This window comes from Neofelis nebulosa, chromosome 17 (genome assembly GCF_028018385.1).
Source record: "Neofelis nebulosa isolate mNeoNeb1 chromosome 17, mNeoNeb1.pri, whole genome shotgun sequence".
Lineage (NCBI taxonomy): Eukaryota > Metazoa > Chordata > Mammalia > Carnivora > Felidae > Neofelis > Neofelis nebulosa.
In genome coordinates, this window is record NC_080798.1 from 28,367,403 (window position 1) to 28,388,532 (window position 21,130).

Genomic DNA, 21,130 nt, shown 5'->3' on the forward strand with positions numbered 1-21,130 from the left:
GGCTTCTAGTTTGTTCTACACTCCCTTACGTGCTAGAGGGAGGGTAGCTGGTTCATTTCTGATTCCCTCATCAGCGACCAGGACACCGCTGGGAAGGAAATGGGCGCTCAATAATAAACATTTGAGGAATGAAAGAACCTGACAAGAAACTAAGAATACCTTTATGAGCGAACTGGCTCGGACAGGCTGCAGTTCCCCCCCGGGGCAGGCGGCGGCGCCAGCGCTACACCAGCTCGGCCGCCGGCAGTTCTTGGTCCCTCCGGCTGACCGTCCAACGCTAGGCCCCGAGGCCGGTGCCGGAGTTAACCAATAGGAAACCGTATTAGTTGTGGGGTCTGGCAGTGATGCCCAATGAGCGTAGCGGGTGTAGGTAAGGGGAGGTGCGACGGGGAGGGGCAGCGGGGAGCGGTTGGAGGTGGGAGCTGGCGCTGCGGGCAGGGCGCGGGGCCGGGGAGCTGCGATGCGGACGGGACAGCGGCGGTGACCCGAGCTGCCGCCCGACATGAACTCGCTGGAGCAGGCGGAAGGTAGAGTGGGCTTGCTGGGTTGCCCGGGCCCGTCCCGGGCTCCTCCCGGAAGCCGGCGGGGCTCTGGGGGGGCTGGAGTGGCGAGGACCCCGCCCCGGGGAGAGGAGGCCGAGAAGGATGGACTGAAGGGGCTCGGAGCTTGGGGGCCGAGGGGCGGCTAGAGAGGGCCGGACGCTGGTTCCGGCGCGTCTGGCCTCCGAGGGCGCTGGGGGGCCGTTGCGTCAGCTCTCCCATCCCCCCTCTCCCCCCACCCCCCGCAGCTTGGACCGGGAGCCCCTCTCCTGTGCTGCTTTTGTTTTTATTCATTGGCAAAGATTTGCATTTTGCTTTCTGTGAATGCTAATTCACCTTATTTTATATTGATAACCATGGGAGTTGTATCTTTAATTCCTGTTGTGGTTTCCGGTAACCGTTGGAGTAAGGGAGTGCCTCTTGATCTCCTTTTAAAGTTTAAGAAACGCGACCGAGCCTTCGTTGCTCACTCAGGAGCACCTTGGAGGCCCCTTTTAGAAGGCCTCCGAGTTTGAGCTTCAATAGTGTCACCGAAGATCACCTGTAACCCATTCAGAGGGAGGAAAGGGGAGTGTCTTTCCACACCCACCCGTTAGCCGTATCAGGAGTCCAGTAAGACCGGACAGAAAGCATAGCCATTAATTAAACATGAGGGCTGGAAAGCGGAATCGGGTCATTGCGGTCAAATAGACCTGGAAGCCTTTGAGGTTAGGGGAATACGTTGTTCTAATAGAAAGTTCTTGGTTCCAACAGAATTAAAACTTGCCCTGATTCTGATCCTTTTATTTGCAACCCCCAAAATTCTAGCTTTTGGCGCCGGCTGAGGCTGCTGCTGATTTTCCACATACCATTTTACGAAGCTTCTAAAAGTGAACCAGCCAGTTTCCTTATATGTGAAATTGGAATTAAAGAAATCTAATGTTTTTGTCAAGTGCTTAAAGCTGTCATAGTAAACGAAGTAAACAGTGCAGTGATACATGTAAGTTGGCGTGTAACACCTGAAGCAGTTAGAGTATCTAAAATTTCATCTTAATAGATTCAAACTCGTCCGAGTGGCTAATTAGGAATTTGACATCTCTTTACCTAGATCTCAAGGCTTTTGAGAGGAGACTTACAGAATATATTCATTGTTTGCAACCTGCCACTGGACGTTGGAGAAGTAAGTTCTTGAATGTTTCTTTAAGGCAAAATAAACTGACAATTGATACTTTTATCTCTGCCTAGCAATGATTTGCTTTTGTGTAAAATTTTTGGTTAACAAATGTTTTACTAAACCATAAGATTTCCTTTTGTTTTGACAGTTTTTACTTTTTTTTTTTTTTTTAGTTTGTTTATTTTGAGAGAGAGTGGGGGAGGAGCAGAGAGAGAATCCCAAGCAGGCGCCACACTGTCAGCGCACAGCTGGACTAGGGATCGATCTCAGAAACTGTGAGATCACGACCAGAGTAGAAATCAAGAGTCAGAGGCTTAACTGGCTGAGCCACCCAGGCACCCCTGTTGTGACAGTTTTTAAATTTATTTAAATTTGTAAACAATGCATCCTAAAGAAATTGTGAAGAAAAGGAACTGGCCATACACTGTTTTATGTGTTTGAATTTTTATTTTTCCGTTAAAATACATGCACTTTTAAAATTAAATATTACAATATTGATAAGTAACATATATAATAATTTCGGGAGCCTGTTTAGCAGTTTTACAATTTGGTTATAAACTGTTGAAGTTTTATTGAGGAAAACCATATTTTTTTTTTTTTTTTTTTTTTTTTTAATTTTTGGGACAGAGAGAGACAGAGCATGAACGGGGGAGGGGCAGAGAGAGAGGGAGACACAGAATCGGAAACAGGCCCCAGGCTCCGAGCCATCAGCCCAGAGCCCGACGCGGGGCTCGAACTCACGGATCGCGAGATCGTGACCTGGCTGAAGTCGGACGCTTAACCGACTGCGCCACCCAGGCGCCCCAAGGAAAACCATATTTAACATATACTTTACAAAGGTTATAAAATTACCCTTAGTTTTAGCAGAGCGTGATTGTGTTGTTTGGAAGCCTATCCAAGAAAACAAATTCACGTTTTTTTTTTTTTAATTTTTTTTTTTTTTTTAAACGTTTATTTATTTTTGAGACAGAGAGAGACAGAGCATGAACGGGGGAGGGTCAGAGAGAGAGGGAGACACAGAATCTGAAACAGGCTCCAGGCTCTGAGCTGTCAGCACAGAGCCCGACGCGGGGCTCGAACTCACATACCGTGAGATCGTGACCTGAGCCGAAGTCGGACGCCCAACCGACTGAGCCACCCAGGCGCCCCCAAATTCACGTTTTAACTGTATATTCAAAATGTCACAAGTAACACAAAATAGGATTGAAAGAATTGTGGTTATTACCCCGTGGAAATACACAAGAAATGCAGACAAATACACAAGTAATGACCTCAGCACACAAAATGCTTTACTCACTTATGTTGGGACCAGTCTTAGGTTCTTGGATGTATATTATTAAAATTGAATTCCTGCAGGGGCACCTGGGTGACTCAGTGGGTTGAGCGCCAGGCTTCAGCTCAGGTCATGATCTCGCAGTCTGAGTTTGAGCCCCGTGTCGGGCTCTGTGCCGACAGCTCAGAGCCTGGAGCCTGCTTCGGATTCTGTGTTCCCCTCTCTTTCTCTGCCCCTCCCCCACTCATGCTCTGTCTCTGTCTCAGAAATAAATAAACATTTAAAAAAATTTTTTTTTTAAATTGAATTCCTGCAAAGAGGGAAGTACAACAGCACATGTTGAAAACATCCTGCATTTCAAAGTGTAATTCAGTTTGTGGGACCAGAGAGCACTATTGCAGTTAGGAGTGTTTTCTGTGTCAAGACTATTTGTGATGTTTTTATTAGATCTATTGGCAAAATTTTATTTGTATGCTGTGAGGATTCTGATTGGTCAGAATTTACAGGTAATGATTTTCTCAAGTTCTTTGGTTTATGGAGGAATTACCCCATAAACCTTATTTCACTGCTACTTCAAATTTTTTCCTTTTTTTTGTAAAAAAAAAAAATTTTTTTTTTAAATGTGTGAGAGAGAGCATGAGTAGGGGAGGGGCAGAGAGAGAGGGAGACACAGAATCCAAAGCAGGTTCCAGGCTCTGACTGTCAGCACAGAGCCCAATGTGGGGCTTGAACCCACCAACTGTGAGACCAGGACCTGAGCTAAAGTCGACCACTCAACTGACTGAGCCACATAGGTACCCCCAAAACTTTTTTAAATGTATATGATAATGTCCTATCTTACAAAATATAATATAGTGAGTGTACTTTATTTTTTTCTGTGATTCATGGTCTCTGTGCTTATTTGAAAATGACTTCAGCTTGGGTAATACACCAATCAAAAATATGTGTCTGAGGTCCCTTCCGGTGGGTTTGATTTTGCTTTTGCTTCATTTTCCAAAAGAGGCATCTGTGTAGTATATATTTCTTATTTGAAATAAGGAATTATAAGAAATTGAGTTTAGTCTGTTCTGAGCTGAGAATGTAATTTTGAAATTTTGTTTCTATACTAAATACCTAAAATGAAGATTGTTTTCCTATGATTTGCCTCTTCTAAAAGTACATCACCAGGAATCCCAGATACAGTTTTACTATGTTTCTATTGTTCTTTGAATCCTGATCTTTACATTTTAACACTGTCTGCATCCTAACTGAAGGACAGTAGCTTGATACCCAGAATATTAACTAAGTCTTTAGTGCACTTTTATTATTTTCCAGGAGTACCATTTATTTTTAAAAGAAATTTTTTCAAAGATTTCCTTTTTGTATACATATATACATATACATATATATATACACATACACGCACACATACCGATACCCATTGTGGGGCTCGAACCAGCAACTCCAAGATCAGAGTCACATTCTCCACTGACTAAGCCAGCCAGGTGCCCAATACCGTTTACTGTTACGTTTTATTTAGGATCTATTTAGAATTCCTAAAATAATTCTAGCTTAGTGGGGAGGAAGAAAACTTTTCTTAGTTCTACTATCAGTCATTTTTACCCTGATCTTCAAGTCTCTAAAGAAAATCTGATCTTAATTGTGTACTCCGCATTCCTAACAGCAGACAGTTGTCTGCAAGGCAAAATCCTCTAGTCAGAATTCTCCGTGCATTCATAAAGGAGTCTTTGGTTTTTTTACATTTGAAAATGAGAGGTGTTTTTTGTTTTTTAACTTGAATTTACAAAATCTGCAAAATCACAAAGCACTTTGAAAGTTACATAATATGGAATCTTATATTAAAATTTTACTATCTTGGTTCTTACTGCTTTTAATTTCATTGATCTTCGAAAGTTCTGACTAAACTAATAGGGACAGTATTATCCTCAGTTACTAAGTATCCCGGTTTTTATGTGAATTCCTCAAGGTCATACAGCAAGTTTCCTAATTCCTCAGTTGAGTGCATTCCCCATTTTAATAAAATGCTGCATCCTTTGGCTGTCATTTATTAGGAATTGGTGGTATTTGTATACATTTATTCATTTATAGATTTATGTATTTGTTGACGGCTTATGTCCTTACAAATTTCATGTTTATCTTTCTTCAGTGCTTCTCATAGTGGTATCTGTCTGTACAGCTACTGGTGCCTGGAACTGGTTAATAGATCCTGAGACACAAAAGGTAGAAGTTTTGATTTATTTTATTTATTTATTTTTATTTTTTTTATTACATTTATTTATTTTTGAGAGAGAGAGAAAGCGCGCACAAGTGGGGGAGGGGCAGAGAGAGAAAAGGAGACACAGAATCCGAAGCAGGCTCCAGGCTCTGAGCTGTCAGCACAGAGCCCGATGCGGGGCTTGAACCCACAGACCATGAGATTATGACCTGAGCGGAAGTCAGACGCCCAACTGACTGAGTCACCCAGGCGCCCCTAGAAGTTTTGATTTAAAATTTTTTGCAGATTAAATGAGGTAATATAGTGGTGCTTTGTTCATTGTAAAGTATTATTCAAATGCTACCTATTGTTACAAGTAATGATATTGATCCTTATATTAAAAATATCCTGTATATTCATTTGCTTAAGAAAAACTTTGGTTGGCTCTTGTAGATTAAGTATCTTTCACAGGGAAAAAGGCCTAAGAAATATTACTCCACTTACACTACTTCTCCTTCATTTCTGAGCTTTTTACATATCTTTTTACGTATATTCACATATTTTTAAATATTTCAGTGTAAACATTGTCTTTATTCTCTTTTGTTCATTTAGGGTCATCTGTGCCAGCTTTAAAAAATTATAAAATACCATTTTCTTCTATGACATATCTTTGGTAGTTCCTTTCCTCATACCATAAAGTATTTGAGATGACTTTGCAGGAAACATATATGATAAAATAGCAAAATATAAGTGTAAAACAAAGTCAAATTAGAATAAAAAAGATTGATTGGAGGGCCAAAAACAGGAAGGAAACCAGGTCACAGACAAGGCCATGTGGGCCGGAAAACTTGCCAAAACTGAGTTACAAATTAGTCTCTGAGTTACGTAATCAGTAAAATCACAGTTCCATGGTTTTGTTTCTCTGTGAAGAGAACACATGTATAAGTTCCATAAGCTAGCAAAAATTTTGTCCACGTTTATCTTTAAAAAAAAATTTCCTGCCTGAAATTTAATATAGGAAACACTGAGAGATCTCCCATTGGGCACTGTCCAAGAACATCCCTATACCAAATGCAATAACAGATTTCATAATGTTGTATCTTGAAGCATCCTTTGATGAAATCTGATAGCGTGTTTCTCAAAATTCTACCTCTTTCTTCTAACTTGTCCCTTAATTTCAAACTCACGCTTTTTTATTAGAGAAGCCACAGTCTCCCATTTTTCAGTGAAGTTTTTTTTCCCCTCAGTGGAGCTTTATTTAGGTAATAATGTTGTAATTTTCTCAAATCGTAAACCCACATCCTTTTTTAAAGTGTAATTAGGTAGACTACTACCAGCTTTATTTATAGTCTGTTAGGTTCTACAGAAGAAAAACCTAAAAGCCAGCTTTTGTCAGCAGTCCGAATGGCAATTCAGGCAGCCAGGGGTTTATTTAGCATGTAGTTTCCCTGACTTTATCCACTGGGGTAGAGATATAAAAGAATAGGAGGTAGGGGAGGTTGGAGATGGAATTTTACGTTAATACAGGAGTTTTTATGGCAGATAGGAAACTCTCTTGTGTGTTCATTTAAAAAAGTCGGATCTTAAGCCTGTGCTTGATGCTCATCTTCAGGGGAAGAGTGAGGAGGCTGCCAAGAAGATTGAAAAGGTCTGTCTTGGGAAATGAATCTGACTTCTAATTGGGAAAAATATAAGCTGATTTCAGCTAGTTGAGATCTTAATAAAACACAGAATTAAATGTAATTTGAAATAGGCCCAAAACTCTGTAGTTAATGTAATTTTCTAAATTAGGTGAGAATATAACTATTAGCCTAAGGGTTAGCTCTTTGTATTTCAGTATTTAATAACCTCAAACCTGAAAGGAGTTTTAAAAAGCAATTGTTTCTGTAGCGAGAGTTGCAGACTTGAAAGCCAGTGTGTGTCTAGCTGGGAGAACCCGAGGAGAGAAGGAATATAGCCCACTGGACAGTACACAAATGCCTGATCTAAAGGGGGAAATTGGGATTTAGATGCAGTTGATTGTTTCCATGGAGGAAAGAAAGCTGATACTGACTGTTCTAGTTAAAATTAACACCTAAGACACCATATGTGCTTATATTGTGTAGGCCATGTGAAATAGAGCTGGCCTGTGGAAATTCCTGTCCTTAAAGGTTTCACGAAGACGTTCCTCTGGACTATTAACCTTTACGCAGAATTTTATTCTTCTGGGAGCTTTTTCCGTTTCTGATATTTCAGCCTCTCATTTCTTCATCTGACAAATCTATTTAACCCATACCATGCTGACCCAGCTAGCTTTTTTTAAGTTTAGTTCTCTTTCTTGAAATATGTACACATCTCTCAGTAGGAGAGTGAGGTACACAGGCCTTTGGCTTAATTCTCTTGCTCCCATTTAGTAACGAGTCCGCTTGATTTCTTTTTCCAGACTTTAAACACATCTTTCCTTCTTCAAGTTCTGTTCCCCAGTCATCTGGCTGCAGTGCCCACTCTTGTTCCAGTGCTGGACCCTGGACTCTTGTCTCCACGTATTCATGTTGTCCTGTTGCCTGCTGTCATCTGATTATACCCAGATCTGAAATTAGCCCTTTGTTTCTCTTAGACTCTGATTTGTTTGTTTGTTTGTTTGAAGTAGGCTCCATACCCCATGTGGGGCTTGAACTCACGGCCCTTGAGATCAAGAGTCAGATGCTCTACCAACTGAGCCAGCCAGGTGTCCCGTTCTTGTGTTTTTTTAAATTGCTTCTTGCTAGGAAGGGTTCAGTAAATATTTTTGGTAGGATGGTTTTTGATTATAGGAATGCATTTGTAATGGTTCAAGTCCTGAGAATGAATGGGGGGATTATTGCTATCTTGTTAGGTGAAAGATATGAAACAAATTATTTTTATGGCCAGCAAAACAACTAAGATTATTTTGAATTCTTCAAATTCTCGTATTTTGAGATGATTAAAATGTTAACATGTATTTAAGCACAAGTGGGGAGGTAGGTGTTGGTATTGTTCTGAGATTTTGAACATTTTTATATTTCAAACTCTTCTTTTTCAGGTGTCCTTCTTCACGTCATTATGGAATCACCCATTCTTCACCATTAGCTGTATCACTCTGATAGGCTTGTTTTTTGCTGGAATACACAAGCGGGTCGTTGCCCCGTCAATGTATCCTTTGCAGAATTGAGTTTTAGTCTCAGCTTAAAGCACCTTCTTGATCATCTAGGGGTTGTTAAAAGCTTATTCCTCATATGATCAATTTTCCTTTGACCACAGTTTTTCAGTATAGCTGCTCGATGTCGAACTGTACTAGCAGAATACAACATGTCTTGTGATGATGTGAGTATTGTTTATGTTAAAAAATTACAGATCTGTGTGAGAGGACTGAACGGTTTTGGCTTAAGTAAAGCAGACGTTAATATAGATTGTCAGTCGGCAAGGATTAATGGTGGGAATATTCTTTATAGCACTGATCCTAAGATACACATTTACGTCTCTGAAATTGAGATGCATCTAATAATTTGTGGTGTTGTACAGTTTAGTCTTTTCTTTTAAGTAAGCTCTGTGCCATTGTGGGGTTTGAACTCACAACCCTGAAATCAAGAGTCACAGGCTCTACTGACTGAGCCCGCCAGGCACCCCCAGTTTAATCTTTATTAATGACATCTCTTTTTAGCCTTTTGGCTAAGATCAAGTGTAATCTTTCTTAATGACATAAAATCACCATGTAGTGTCTTATAATTGAAGTCATCATAGGTCTAATATAGAGTGGTCACTATGGGCCAAAACTAGCTTGGTGGGTGTAGGTTTTATAAACTAATGGTATTCTGTATGTAGGATTTTAAATTAGATCTCAGATCAACAGACTACAGACATACAAGCCAATTGTGTTTTTAAAAGTTGATCAGGTTTTGACGTATTAAGATAAGAGTATCTCAGGTGTCTGATTGGCTCATTCAGTAGAGCACTCCACTCTTAATCTCAGGATGGTGAGTTCAAGCCCCACGTTGGGGGTGGAGCCTAGTTAAAATTAAAAGATAAGAATATCTCATGGTTTTGATTTGCTTATTTATTAAGGTGTTTTTTTTTCCTTTAAATCAAAAAATTATTGGGGTGCTTTGGGTGGCTCAGTCAGTTAAACGTCTGACTTCAGCTCAGGTTATGATCTCAAAGCTCATGAATTTGAGCCCCACGTTGGGCTCTGTGCTGCTAGCTCAAAGCCTGAAGCCTGCTTCGAATTCTTGGTCTCCCTCTCTTCTGCCCCTCCCCTGTTCACACTCTGTTTCTCTCTCCTTCAAAAATAAACATTAAAAAAAAATGTTTTTTAATGTATTAAGTAATACCTTGTATAAAAAATTAGAATAAAGGGGAAAAAAAGATACTAGGAGCAGGAAGCCCACTGCTATGAGTGAAGAGAATAAAGACTAAACACTTTGATTTTTTTTAATGTTTATTTTATTTTTTTAATTTTTTAACGTTTATTTACCTTTGAGAGAGAGACAGAGTGTAAGTGGGGGAGGGACAGAGAGAGAGGGAGACTCAAACTGAAGTAGGCTTGAGGCTCTGAGCTATCAGCACAGAGCCCGAGGTGGGGCTTGAAGTCACATCATGACCTGAGTGGAAGTTGGACACAACTGAGCCACCCAGGTGCCTCTTTGTTGATTTTTGAGAGAGAGAGAAAGTGCGCACGCATGCACGTGCACAGGCCGGGGAGGGGCAGAAAGGAGACAGAATCCAAAGCCTCCTGGAGGCTCTGAGCTGTCAACACAGAATCACGTCATGACCTGAGCGGAAGTTGGACACTTACCCAACTGAGCCACCCAGGGGTCCCAACACTGATTTTTTAAAAATTAGGAGAGAAGGGGGCGCCAGGGTGGCTCAGTCGGTTGAGCGTCCGACTTTGGCTCAGGTCATGATCTCACAGTTTGTGGGTTCGAGCCCCGTGTCGGGCTCTGTGCTCGTGTCCAGCTCAGAGCCTGGAGTCTGCTTCGATTCTGTGTCTCCCTCCCTCTCTGCCCCTAGCTTGCGCATGCTCTCTCTCTCTCTTTCTCTCTCTCTTTCTCTCTCTCAGTCTCAAAAAAAAATAAACATAAAAAAAAATTTTTTTTTAAATTAGGAGAGAATAAGGGTAGTATTTTAAGTCAAAAGGGAAGAATTGGGCTAGTAGTGTTTAGATAATTGACTTCATTTGGAAAAAAATGAATTTAGATCTCTGCATCAATTAAACTAAATTCCAGGTAAAGTTTTTTATATATTTATATATATATTTATTTATTTATTTATTTTGAGAGAGAATGAGAGAGTGGAGGAGGGGCAGAGGGAGAGGGAGAGAATCCCAAGCAGGCTCCACACTGTCAGTGAGGAGTCCCAACGCAGGGCTCAAACTTCACAACTTGTGGGATCATGACCTAAGTCGAAGTCCGATGCTTAACCGAATGAGCCACCCAGGCGCCCCTGGTTGTAAATGTATTTAAGAAGACATTCACATCCCACAATTAAAGCATTGGAAGAAAATACAGGTGAATATGTTTATAATCTTGGTGCAGAAAAGCTCCTTTTTCTTTTTTTTTTTTTTTTTTTTCAACGTTTTTTATTTATTTTTGGGACAGAGAGAGACAGAGCATGAATGGGGGAGGGGCAGAGAGAGAGGGAGACACAGAATTGGAAACAGGCTCCAGGCTCCGAGCCATCGGCCCAGAGCCTGACGCGGGGCTCGAACTCACGGACCGCGAGATCGTGACCTGGCTGAAGTCGGACGCTTAACCGACTGCGCCACCCAGGCGCCCCTCCTTTTTCTTTTTAAGACACAGAAACGCCATCATGGAAGAGGTTGGATACCTTTAGTTGCGTCAACATTTGGAAATTTTGTACAGCAAAAGGCAAGAAATTAAGTAGTGATTAGGTATTTGTGGGGCACCTGGCTGCCTCGGTGGCAAAAGCATGTGACTCCTGATCTCAGGGTCATGAGTTCGAGCCCCACATTGGGTGTAGAGATTATTGCAAAAACTAAATAACTTAAAGGGTGGGGGGGGGGCGCCTGAGTGACTCATTCTGTGAAGTATGTGACTCTTGATTTTGACTCAAGTCATGATCTCATAGTTTGTGGGATTGAGCTCCACATCAGGCTCTATGCTGACAATGTGGACTCTGTTTAGAAGTTTCTGTCTCTCTGTCTCTGTCTCTCTGTCTCTCTGTCTCTCTCTCTCTCTCTCTCTCTCTGCCCCTCCCCTCTGTGCACTCAGGCTCGCTTGCTCTCTCAAGATCAAAAAATACATACATTTGAAAGGTATCTAGTAGAGGATAGAATCCAGAATATTTAAAGACGTATTAAAAAATCAATAAAAAAAGACAAATAGTACATTTGATACGTGAGAAAAGGTAAGTCAAATCATAGAAGCGGTACTACAAATAGCCTCATTTGTAATTGGGGAAATGCAAGGTAAAACTGAGTTTCCATTTGTTTGTCTTGCCTACCTGTCACATGGGCAGAAGTTAAACCCCCAGAACTGTGCTGAAGTAGATGCATCCACACGCTGCCTGTGGCAAACATACACTGGTATGGCCGTGTTGGAAGGCAGTTTCATCATCCTGTGAGATGTAAAATTGGCATGCCTCATGACCCAACCATTCTCCTTTTCTTTATCTCCCCCCAGTGGGGACCATCACATGTACACAAGGAGGCAGGTACGAGGTCGCTCATCGCAGCATCCTTTGCAGTATGGAAAAAATGGAAACAGGTTTTATGTTTCTCAACAGGGGGGTGGGAAAATAGGAAAGCACAAGTAAATCTGTAAATGTGGACATGGAAGGACCTCCAAGATAAGTTAGGTGCAAGAAGAAAATTACCAAACAATATACTCAGTTTGGTATTTTTTTTCAGTTGTTTTTTTCCCTAGTACCATTTATTTTTTAATTCTGGTAGAGTTAACATACAGTGTTCTGTTAGTTTCAGGTGTACAATATAGTGATTTCAGCAATTCCATACATCGCCTGGTGCTCGGCCCCACAATTGCACTCCTTAATCCCCATCACCTGTTTAACCAATCCCCCCCCACCTCCTCCCCTCTGGTAACCACCAGTTTGTCCTCCATAATTAAGAGTCAGTTTCTTGGTTTGTCTCCTTTTTCTTTGCTCATTTTTGTTTACTGGGATATCCTCTCTCCCTCCCCCCTTTCCCCTTCACTCCCTCCCTCTCCCTCCCTCCCCCCCCCGCCTCTCCCCCATGCTCACTTACTCTCTCTCAATAAATAAATAAACAATAAAAAAAAAAAAAAACCTCCAGGTTTTATTTATATATATGAATGTAAACCCATAGAACACAGTCTGGGAGAATTCATGCTAAAACTGATTTCTTCTGTAAGAGGGCTAGAATTTGAGATAGATGGAAGGAAGGATTTTGTTTAGCAGCATTTGCATTTTTTATTTTCTCTTTTTAAGTAATCTCTACACCCATCATGGGGCTTGAACTCAAAACTCTGAGATCAAAAGTTGTATGCTCCACCAACTGAGCCAGCCAGGCACCCCTGTATTTGAATTTTTTAATAACGAGATTACATTAGGGGTGCCTGGGTAGCTCAGTCAGTTAAGCCTCCAGCTCTTGATTTTGGCTCAGGTTATGATCTCACAGTGTGTGGGTTTGAGCCTCATGTCAGGCTTTGCACTGATAGCATGGAACCTGCTTGGGGTTCTCCCCACTCCCCCTTTACCCCTCCCCTGGTGCACGCGTGCATGCTTCTCTTTCTCTCTCTCTCTCAAAATTTTTAAAAAACATAAAAAATGAGATTATATTAACGTCTTACTCATGTAATTTAAAATAGATTAAAACGGTGGATAAAACAAATGGTCTATTCATGCAGTGGAATACTGTATATTTTATGTTGTAATCAACAATATAAAATGATACAAACTACTGAAACAGTAACATGGATGAATCTCACACCCATTGAGTGGAAGAAGTAGATGCAAAAGGACACACACTAGTATTCCATTTGTGTAAAGATCAGAGACAGGCAGGGGTGCCTGGGTGGCTCAGTAGGTTAAGCCTCCGACTTCGGCTCAGTTCATGGTCTCACGGTCCATGGGTTCGAGCCCCATGTCGGGCTCTGTGCTGACAGCTCAGAGCCTGGAGCCTGTTTCAGATTCTGTGTCTCCTTCTCTCTGTGACCCTCCCCCGTTCATGCTCTGTCTCAAAAATAAACGTTAAAAAAAAAAAAAATTAAAAAATTCTTTATAAAAAAAAAAAGATCAGAGACAGGCAGAATTTATGGTAAGTGGTTATGTCTGTGTAAGGAGTGGAGCTGCCATTGACTAGAAAGGGGCATGGAGGAACTTTCTGGGTGGTGGTGATGTTCTGTAGCTAGATCTGAGTGGTGGCTATGTGGCCGTATATATTTGTTAAAACTCATAAAACTGTACACAAGGTTTGAACACTTAACTGTATATAAATTGTACCTCAACAAAACAGTGAAAAAATTAGTGTCCAAGTTCTACCAGTGTGTCAAGGAATTGTCAAAAATCAAATGGCTGAAAATGAAGTGAAAGGGAGAATCTTAAGGTGACCAGAATCTGGACAGCACTTTTTTTTTTTTTTTTTTTTTTTTGTAAGTTTAGTTTTGAGAGAGTGTGAGTGGGTGAGGGGCAGAGAGAGAAGGAGACAGAATCTGAAGCAGGCTCCAGGCTCCCAGTTCTCAGCATAGAGCCCAATGTGGGGCTCGAACCCAGAATCCTGAGATCATAACCTGAGCCGAAGTCGGATGCTCAACCGACTGAGCCACACAGGCGCCCCTGGACAGCACTTGTGACCTGAGGATACTGGAGTCTCAGCAACCAAAGGTGTCTTATATTATGTTGCACATTCTCACTTCTCATAAAAGATATTAAGGAATTTTCAGACCTGCTTCTTTGACCCAATATTAGGCTCCAAGAGCCACCATGTATTGCGTGTGAATCGCATGCAGGGTTCTGGGCTTTTTACCCACACTGTCATAGTTAGGGTCTTCTGTTTTGTTTAATTATGTATTGTCCCATTTTACGGACGCATCATGATATAATGCCCTGTTCGTCATACAGTTGTTTCCACAGTTTCTATATTACGTATTGTATTCTCTGCCAGAACTTGAGCTCCAAGAGGACCAGGGAGTCTGTCTCATTCATTCCTGGATCTCTAGCACTTCATGCAAGGCCTGGCCCATAGTAGGCACTCAGTAGATATTGAATGAAAGAGTTAGTACCATTTTTGTGTACAGCTTTACACTCAAGTCCAGTTTCGTTCAGAAAAATTCCCAGAAGTAGAACTATTTGGATTATGTGGCACGTACCCTTTTTTTGGATAAATAAGACAGTTGGTCCAGGGCACCTGGCTGGCTCAGTCCATAGAGCATGTGACTCTTGATCTTGGGGTCATTAGCCCAAGCCCCACGTTGGGTATAGAGCTTATATTTAAAAAAAAAAAAAAAAAAAAAAAAAAAAAAAAAGACCGTTGGCCTCACAGAAGAGTTATATCCACTTAACACTGAACTTGTGAGTGTCCAGTATTCCAACCATTGGTTTACATTTTCACTTGGAATTAAAAATGTAATGTTGGAAAAGGAAAAATGTTTTTGCTCAAATACATTTATGTTTTATAAATGTCCATTTGGCAAGGAGCATGAATTGGTTTATGCATGTTGGGATTTTATTCATTGGATTGATTGGTCGGTTTCTAGGTAGCCAGTGGACAGGGTATTCATCAAACAGATTGTGTTTTAAAGTGATGAAGATTTCAGAAAGAATGCTCCACACAAGGAAAACTTTGAAAACGTAACTATTAATTGATTAATCTTTAATATAAAGGGGTGTTCTGGTACCCTTCAAATGCACTTTAAGGTTTATGGAGAAGTGATATTTTTAATAGAACTGTGTATTGAAACATTTTTTTTTCATCTTTACAGACAGGAAAACTCATTTTGAAACCTAGGCCTCATGTTCAATGACAATGTGCGCTCGTTGTTATGGGACCTCCAACAGCCTTTCTTCAAATAAGTGATTGAGTAAAAAGCCATAAAGGATTCCTTTTACAGTTGGATATGTGAAGGTCATAGCAACAACTGACAAGAAGTGTGCAATATTTACCCAGGTGATCTTGATGATGATGGCTCGCATTCTCTGGCTCGGTACCTTTGATTATCTGTGTTTCAGTATTAGTGTCACTTTAGTACTTCAGACCCTGCAGAGACTTTTGCAGATGAAGTATGTCTGTATGTTACTAAGTTAAACTTAGAAACAGGACCTCATCCAGTTTTTATAATGTATTTTTGCAAACTACTGTAAATAGCAAATCAATGCCAATGTTACAGGGGGAGATGTTACTCGGACTCTGTTCTCCTGCACCAGTATTTCAGGAACATCTGTTTGCCAGCCCCACAGCTCTTTAAACCCAGCTATCCTGCATAGCTGTGCCTTTCATTCTTACACTCCTCTGTTCTAATCATAATGCAAGAAAAACATCGGATTGAGCCTAAACTGAGGAAGACTCCTCTCCATTATGTACGTTGTAAGAAATTATAGACGTTTTGAGAAACAGTTTTCATTAAGCCAGATAGTGAATTTCAGCCACTATTGTGTTAGTTTCCTGTTCATTGTTTTCGTTTAACGCTGAATATACTTTATTTTTTTAATTAATTTTAAGAACACTCCACAAAGGCTTCTGAATATACAAGTTTAGTTATAAATTATGTAATGTCTGGGAATTCGATAGTCATTGTTTTAGATAATTGGATTTTATGCTGTGGTGGATGTGGCTGTGACACTAGTGTTGCACAGGTGTAATTGATCAGCCCCTCCATCACAAAGGTCACGTGGGAGCGGCACCACAAACCCGAGTCCACGGTTCTCACTGTTCAGAGAGTGTTAATGACATACTGTGTATGCATATTAGCCACATGTACTATAATAGCCCTGAAACTGAAACTATTAGGATTGCTGTAAATATTTTAAAGAACTGGAGGTGCCTTTTACCTGTTTACTAGAAGATTTTGAAAAGGTTTAAATTATTTCACAAGCTGTCTTTTAAATTCCATTTAACATAAAGCTGAAAATTCAGTTAACAGGACACAAACTTTTTAGCAAGGCTACCACTTAAATGTGTTGATCTTGGCTTTCATGTGTATAAAATTTTAATTCTTTAAGCTGCAGCAATAAAACCCTCTGCTCCTACGAAGTCATAAGAGGGTATTCTATATATTCGGCATTGTTTTATTTTCTGTAAATTTTGTAGGTAAATATGTGCATAAAAATAAATACTTTATATATAATTAGTGATTGGGCTTTTTTCTTGATTCATTGAAAATCTGTAATGCTTAAAAAATTTAAGGTACCATATGTATCAGATACAGGCGAGTTTGAAATAGATACCATTCTTTTTTTTTTTTTTTTTTTTTAACGTTTATTTATTTTTGAGACAGAGAGAGACAGAGCATGAATGGGGGAGGGGCCGAGAGAGAGGGAGACGTGGAAGCAGGCTCCAGGCTCTGAGCTGTCAGCCCAGAGCCTGACGCGGGGCTCGAACCCACGGACCGCGAGATGGTGACCTGAGCTGAGGTCGGACGCTTAACCGACTGAGCCACCCAGGTGCCCCTAGATACCATTCTTTAACTCTGTCTAGTAGAGCACATTTCAAGTAGCAATTGTAGCTACCCAGTTTATTAAGCTACGACTACTTCATACTGACCACATACTGACTACTTCAGTATGTATTAACTTGTCCCTATGTAATGACATTTGTCTCTTAATCAGGAGATGCAGGTTTTCTTGATCGTGCTTTACAAATTTGGATTGCCGTCTTCCTCCAAGCACATAAAGCTGAAGAAGGATTTTATAGGTCCTTAATCCTTTTTAGGGTAATCAACTACTTTGAGTATTTAATGAAAGCCTTGAATCTTCTCCCTTAGAAAAATAGTGTGTACATAAACTTGGCATGCTTTCAAGGATTTCCTGATGCTAGACTGCTTGGAATATATTGGCTCCAAGAAAGAAACATTTGTTATAGTTCCAAAGATTTTTTTATACCTTTACTTATAGTAGAACAATTGATTTTTCCAAAAAAGTTTGGTCTGATTGAAATGGTCAAAGGATCCCTGTCAGGTTAGCCTCTCTTTACCACCACCCAGACCCTCTCATACCCCCTTCCACACTATTAGGAAATTACTGACTGAGTCCAGTCCAATGTCACAGGGAAAGCAGTCTTGGATTTTTCTTTTCATGTTTGTTTATTTTGAGAGAGGAAGAGAGAGAATCCCAAGCAGGCTCCGTGCTGTCAGGGCAGGCCCTGACACGGCGCTCAGTCTCACGAACCGTGAGATCGTGACCTGAGCCAAGATCAAGAGTTCGGAAGCTTAATCGACTGAGCCACCCAGGAAGTCTTGGATTTTAAAAGTGACTTTACTCTGGCTCTCCACGACTTACTAACGACAGATCCAGCGCCAGAATCCCAAGTCTTGACTGAAAAGATGTGTGTGTTTGTTGAACTTAATTCATGAGCCGTTATAATGTTACAGTTAAGAATTTAGATTCTTGGGGCGCCTGAGTGGCTCAGTCAGCTGAGCGTCTGATTTCGGCTCAGGTCATGATCTCATGGTTTGTGGGTTTGAACTCTGCGTCGGGCTCTGTGCTGACAGCTCAGAGCCTGGAGCCTGCTTCGGATTCTGTGTCTCCCTCTCTCTGCCCTTCCTCCGCTCATGGCTTGTGCATGCTCTCTCTCTCTCTCAAAAATGAATAAACATTGAAAAAAATTTTAAAAATAAAAAAAAAGAATGTAGATTCTTACTCCAGACTGTCTGGATTTGGTTCTCAGATCTGCTACTTGCTTGTTTTGTAACTTTAGGCAAATTGTGCACGCTTAGTTTCCTCATTTATAAAATAGGTATAATGCCAGTTGGCCAGGTTTATATCCACTATGCTACAGAGTCATTGCTCTGTAAATCTAGTTGTTAAACCAAATTGTGAAAGTTGGAAAACAACTTCCAACGTCAGCGTCTCAGTTGGGATAACCATGAGGAAATTCTTATCTTTTAAGAACCAAGCAAACTCCTGAATAGTGGAGTGAATGTGACTTTTTTTTTTTTTTTTTAATGTTTATTTTTGAGAGAGAGGAGTATGAGCAGGGGAGGGGCAGAGAGAGGGAGACACAGAATCCAAAGCAGGGTCCAGGTTCTGAGCTGTCAGCATAGCACAACAGGTCTGAGCCTGATGTGAGGCTCGAACTCACAAAACTGCAAGATCATGACCTGAGCCGAAGTCAGATGCTTAACTGAGCCACCCAGGTGCCCCAGAACATAGGACTCTTGATCGTGGGGTCATGAGTTTGAGCCCTGTGTTGGGTGTAGAGATTACTTAAATAAATAAAACTTCAAACAAAAAAATAAAACGATTCTAGGTGTTTTCCATTTAAATATTTAGCCTCACTGACAACATCAAGGCTTGTGACACCCCGATAACTGCTGTTTTTTGAAGAGCTCTTTTCTCCTTTAGAACTGGACTCTAGATTGACTTTTTTTTTTTAATTTTTAATTTTTTTATTTTTTTGTTTTTATTTAATCTCTACACCCACGTGGGGCTCAAACTCATGACCCTGAGACCAACAGTTGGAAGCTCCACTAAGCCAGCCAGGTGCCCCTTGATTGACCTTTTATAGAGACTCTGCTACTAAGAATCGTTCTAGCTAACAGATGCTTTGCCCTTATCAGCATCTACAGTTCCCCTATCTTTTCCTCTTGCTGAAACCACAGAAGCTTGAGTTTCATCCTTTCTGCAGACTCCACTTTCAATGCTTTTGCATTGGGTAAGTATAAACTCTTATCTTTTTTAGTATAATCTTTATCTTTTATCCTCAAAAAATAGGAAGAGCATCTTGTCTGCATCATGAAACATTTTAATAACACGTTTCTCATCTGTGATTAATTCTCTGCTATGCAAGTCTGATTGTGTGCAAGACGAAAATGAAAGTAAAAGATTGTCTTCTCAGAAAGTTCCTGGGGTACTCTTTCATTGCTTTGTGGGCTGCCCTTCTCATGGCAGGTGCTTTGCTAGGTATGAAAAATGTGAGGAAGGGGGCATCTGAGTGGCTCAGTCGGTTGAGCATCCAACTTCAGCTCAGGTCATGCTTGATCTTGCAGTCCATGAGTTCGAGCCCCGCGTCGGGCTCTGTGCTGACAGCTCGGAGCCTGGAGCCTGCTTCGGGTTCTGTGTGTTCCTCTCTCTCTGCTCCTCCCCCACTTGTACTCTGTCTCTCTCTGTATCAAAAATGAATAAAAACATTAAAAAAATGTTTAAAAAAAAAGAAAAATGTGAGGAAGAATTTTTGTCCTCTCAGAACCAGTGGGGAATACAAACCAGTGATGGAGCAGTTGCCATGTTGTTTAAGTACTATGAAAGGTGTCCCCAGGGGAGGGGGTCCAGCCCACACAGGGCTTTCTAAAGTTTTCTCCAAACTGATCTGAAGGGTCAGTTGCAGGGCAGGGTGGGGCCCCGGGGGGGGGGGTGGGTTGTTGTGGAGCACAGGCAGTTCCCGGATGTGACTGGAAGCATGGAGTTGGAGAGGAGTTGTGGCAAGAGATGAAACCACCACGGAGGTAAGTAGGAACCAGGGGTCACGAGTTCTGTGAGGGCAGTGGGGAGCTGCCAAGTGTTGTAAGTAGGAAGTGACAAGTGGATTTGCATCTGATGATGGTGACTGACTACTGTGGACTGAAGGGGCATGGCCTGGGCCAGCAGCTGGGAACTGCTGTGACAGTCCAGGTGACAGATTTGGGCTCCTGAATTAGAGTGCAGCTAGGGGATCCAGAGGAGTGAGAGCTAGTGGGAGGCTGAGGGATAGCAGTGGAGCATGAAACCTGCCACCCTTTCCCATCCTGTGTAACCTGTTACAGAAATAAAGGTTCTGTGATCACCAGTGTTTAGGAACTCTTATGTCCCCCTCTGGAGATTCCGCATGCTCCAAAGTGTATTAAGAGCTCCAAGAAGCCCTGCAGTGGGGGCACCTGGGTGGCTCAGTTAAGCTTCCGACGACTCTTGATTTTGGCTCAGGTCATGATCTCATGGTTTGTGAGTTCAAGCCCCGTGTTGGGCTCCATGCTGAACGTAGAGCCTGCCTGGGATTTCTCCCTCTCCCTCTCCCTCTCCCTCTCCCTCTCTCCCTCTCTCCCTCTCTCCCTCTCTCCCTCTCTCCCTCTCCCTCTCCCTCTCCCTCTCCCTCTCCCTCTCCCTCTCTCCCTCTCTCCCTCTCTCCCTCTCTCCCTCTCTCCCTCTCTCCCTCTCTCCCTCTCTCCCTCTCCCTCTCCCTCTCCCTCTCCCTCTCCCTCTCCCTCTCCCTCTCCCTCTCCCCCTCCCCCCTCCCCCTCCCCCTCTCCCCCCAAAATAAATAAACTTAAAAAAAAACAAACCCCAAAAACCTAAAAGCTCCAGGAAGTCTGGCAGTAGAGAAACCTGTTTCCCTGCCATTTTGTGAGCTATTAGCGTTCGCTGTGGATATTGGGGTATTTGTCATGGTTTCTGTCTACCAAGCTCCTACTGAGGACCCTTGCTGGGTTTGGGGAATCCCAGCCAAGTCAGTCCAGCTTCTCCCAGACAGCCCAGAAAATTTCCCTGACTCTGTGCATTTGGGACGCAGGCATGTGAGGAGGGTGTCAGCTGCGTTTCTGCTGCAGGTGCTCGGCAGTGCTCCTGGGGGGCACCGGTTCCATCAGGCCCATTTCATGGCAGGAATGTGTGCACTTTTCCCAAAAGTTTAGTCTTAGACTGGTCTCTCTAGACCTCCCCCAAATTCTCTGAGGTACCCAATGTCCTTTAAAGAATAGGTTTTTTTGTTTCACTACAAATGGAAGTCAGCTTCCATTACTCGCAACTAAGACCCTGACTTACACAGAAGCAGTGTTCCAAGGAGCACACTTTGAGGAGAGTTGATCTGTGTGAGGGACGACAAGGGTGCTGCTTCAAACTAAGCATGACATCATCTG

General features: G+C 41.8%; 1 protein-coding gene across 1 annotated transcript; it reads left to right on the forward strand.

Moving 5' to 3' along the window:
- The first annotated feature begins 370 nt into the window (after positions 1–370).
- CNEP1R1 (CTD nuclear envelope phosphatase 1 regulatory subunit 1) lies at positions 371–16,432 on the forward strand. Its single transcript, XM_058707410.1, has 6 exons — positions 371–527; positions 1,627–1,698; positions 5,112–5,185; positions 8,200–8,309; positions 8,426–8,480; positions 15,071–16,432. The coding sequence occupies exons 1-6, from the start codon at positions 503–505 to the stop codon at positions 15,110–15,112; spliced, it is 378 nt and encodes a 125-aa protein (XP_058563393.1). The 5' UTR covers positions 371–502; the 3' UTR covers positions 15,113–16,432.
- The last annotated feature ends 4,698 nt before the right edge of the window (positions 16,433–21,130 follow it).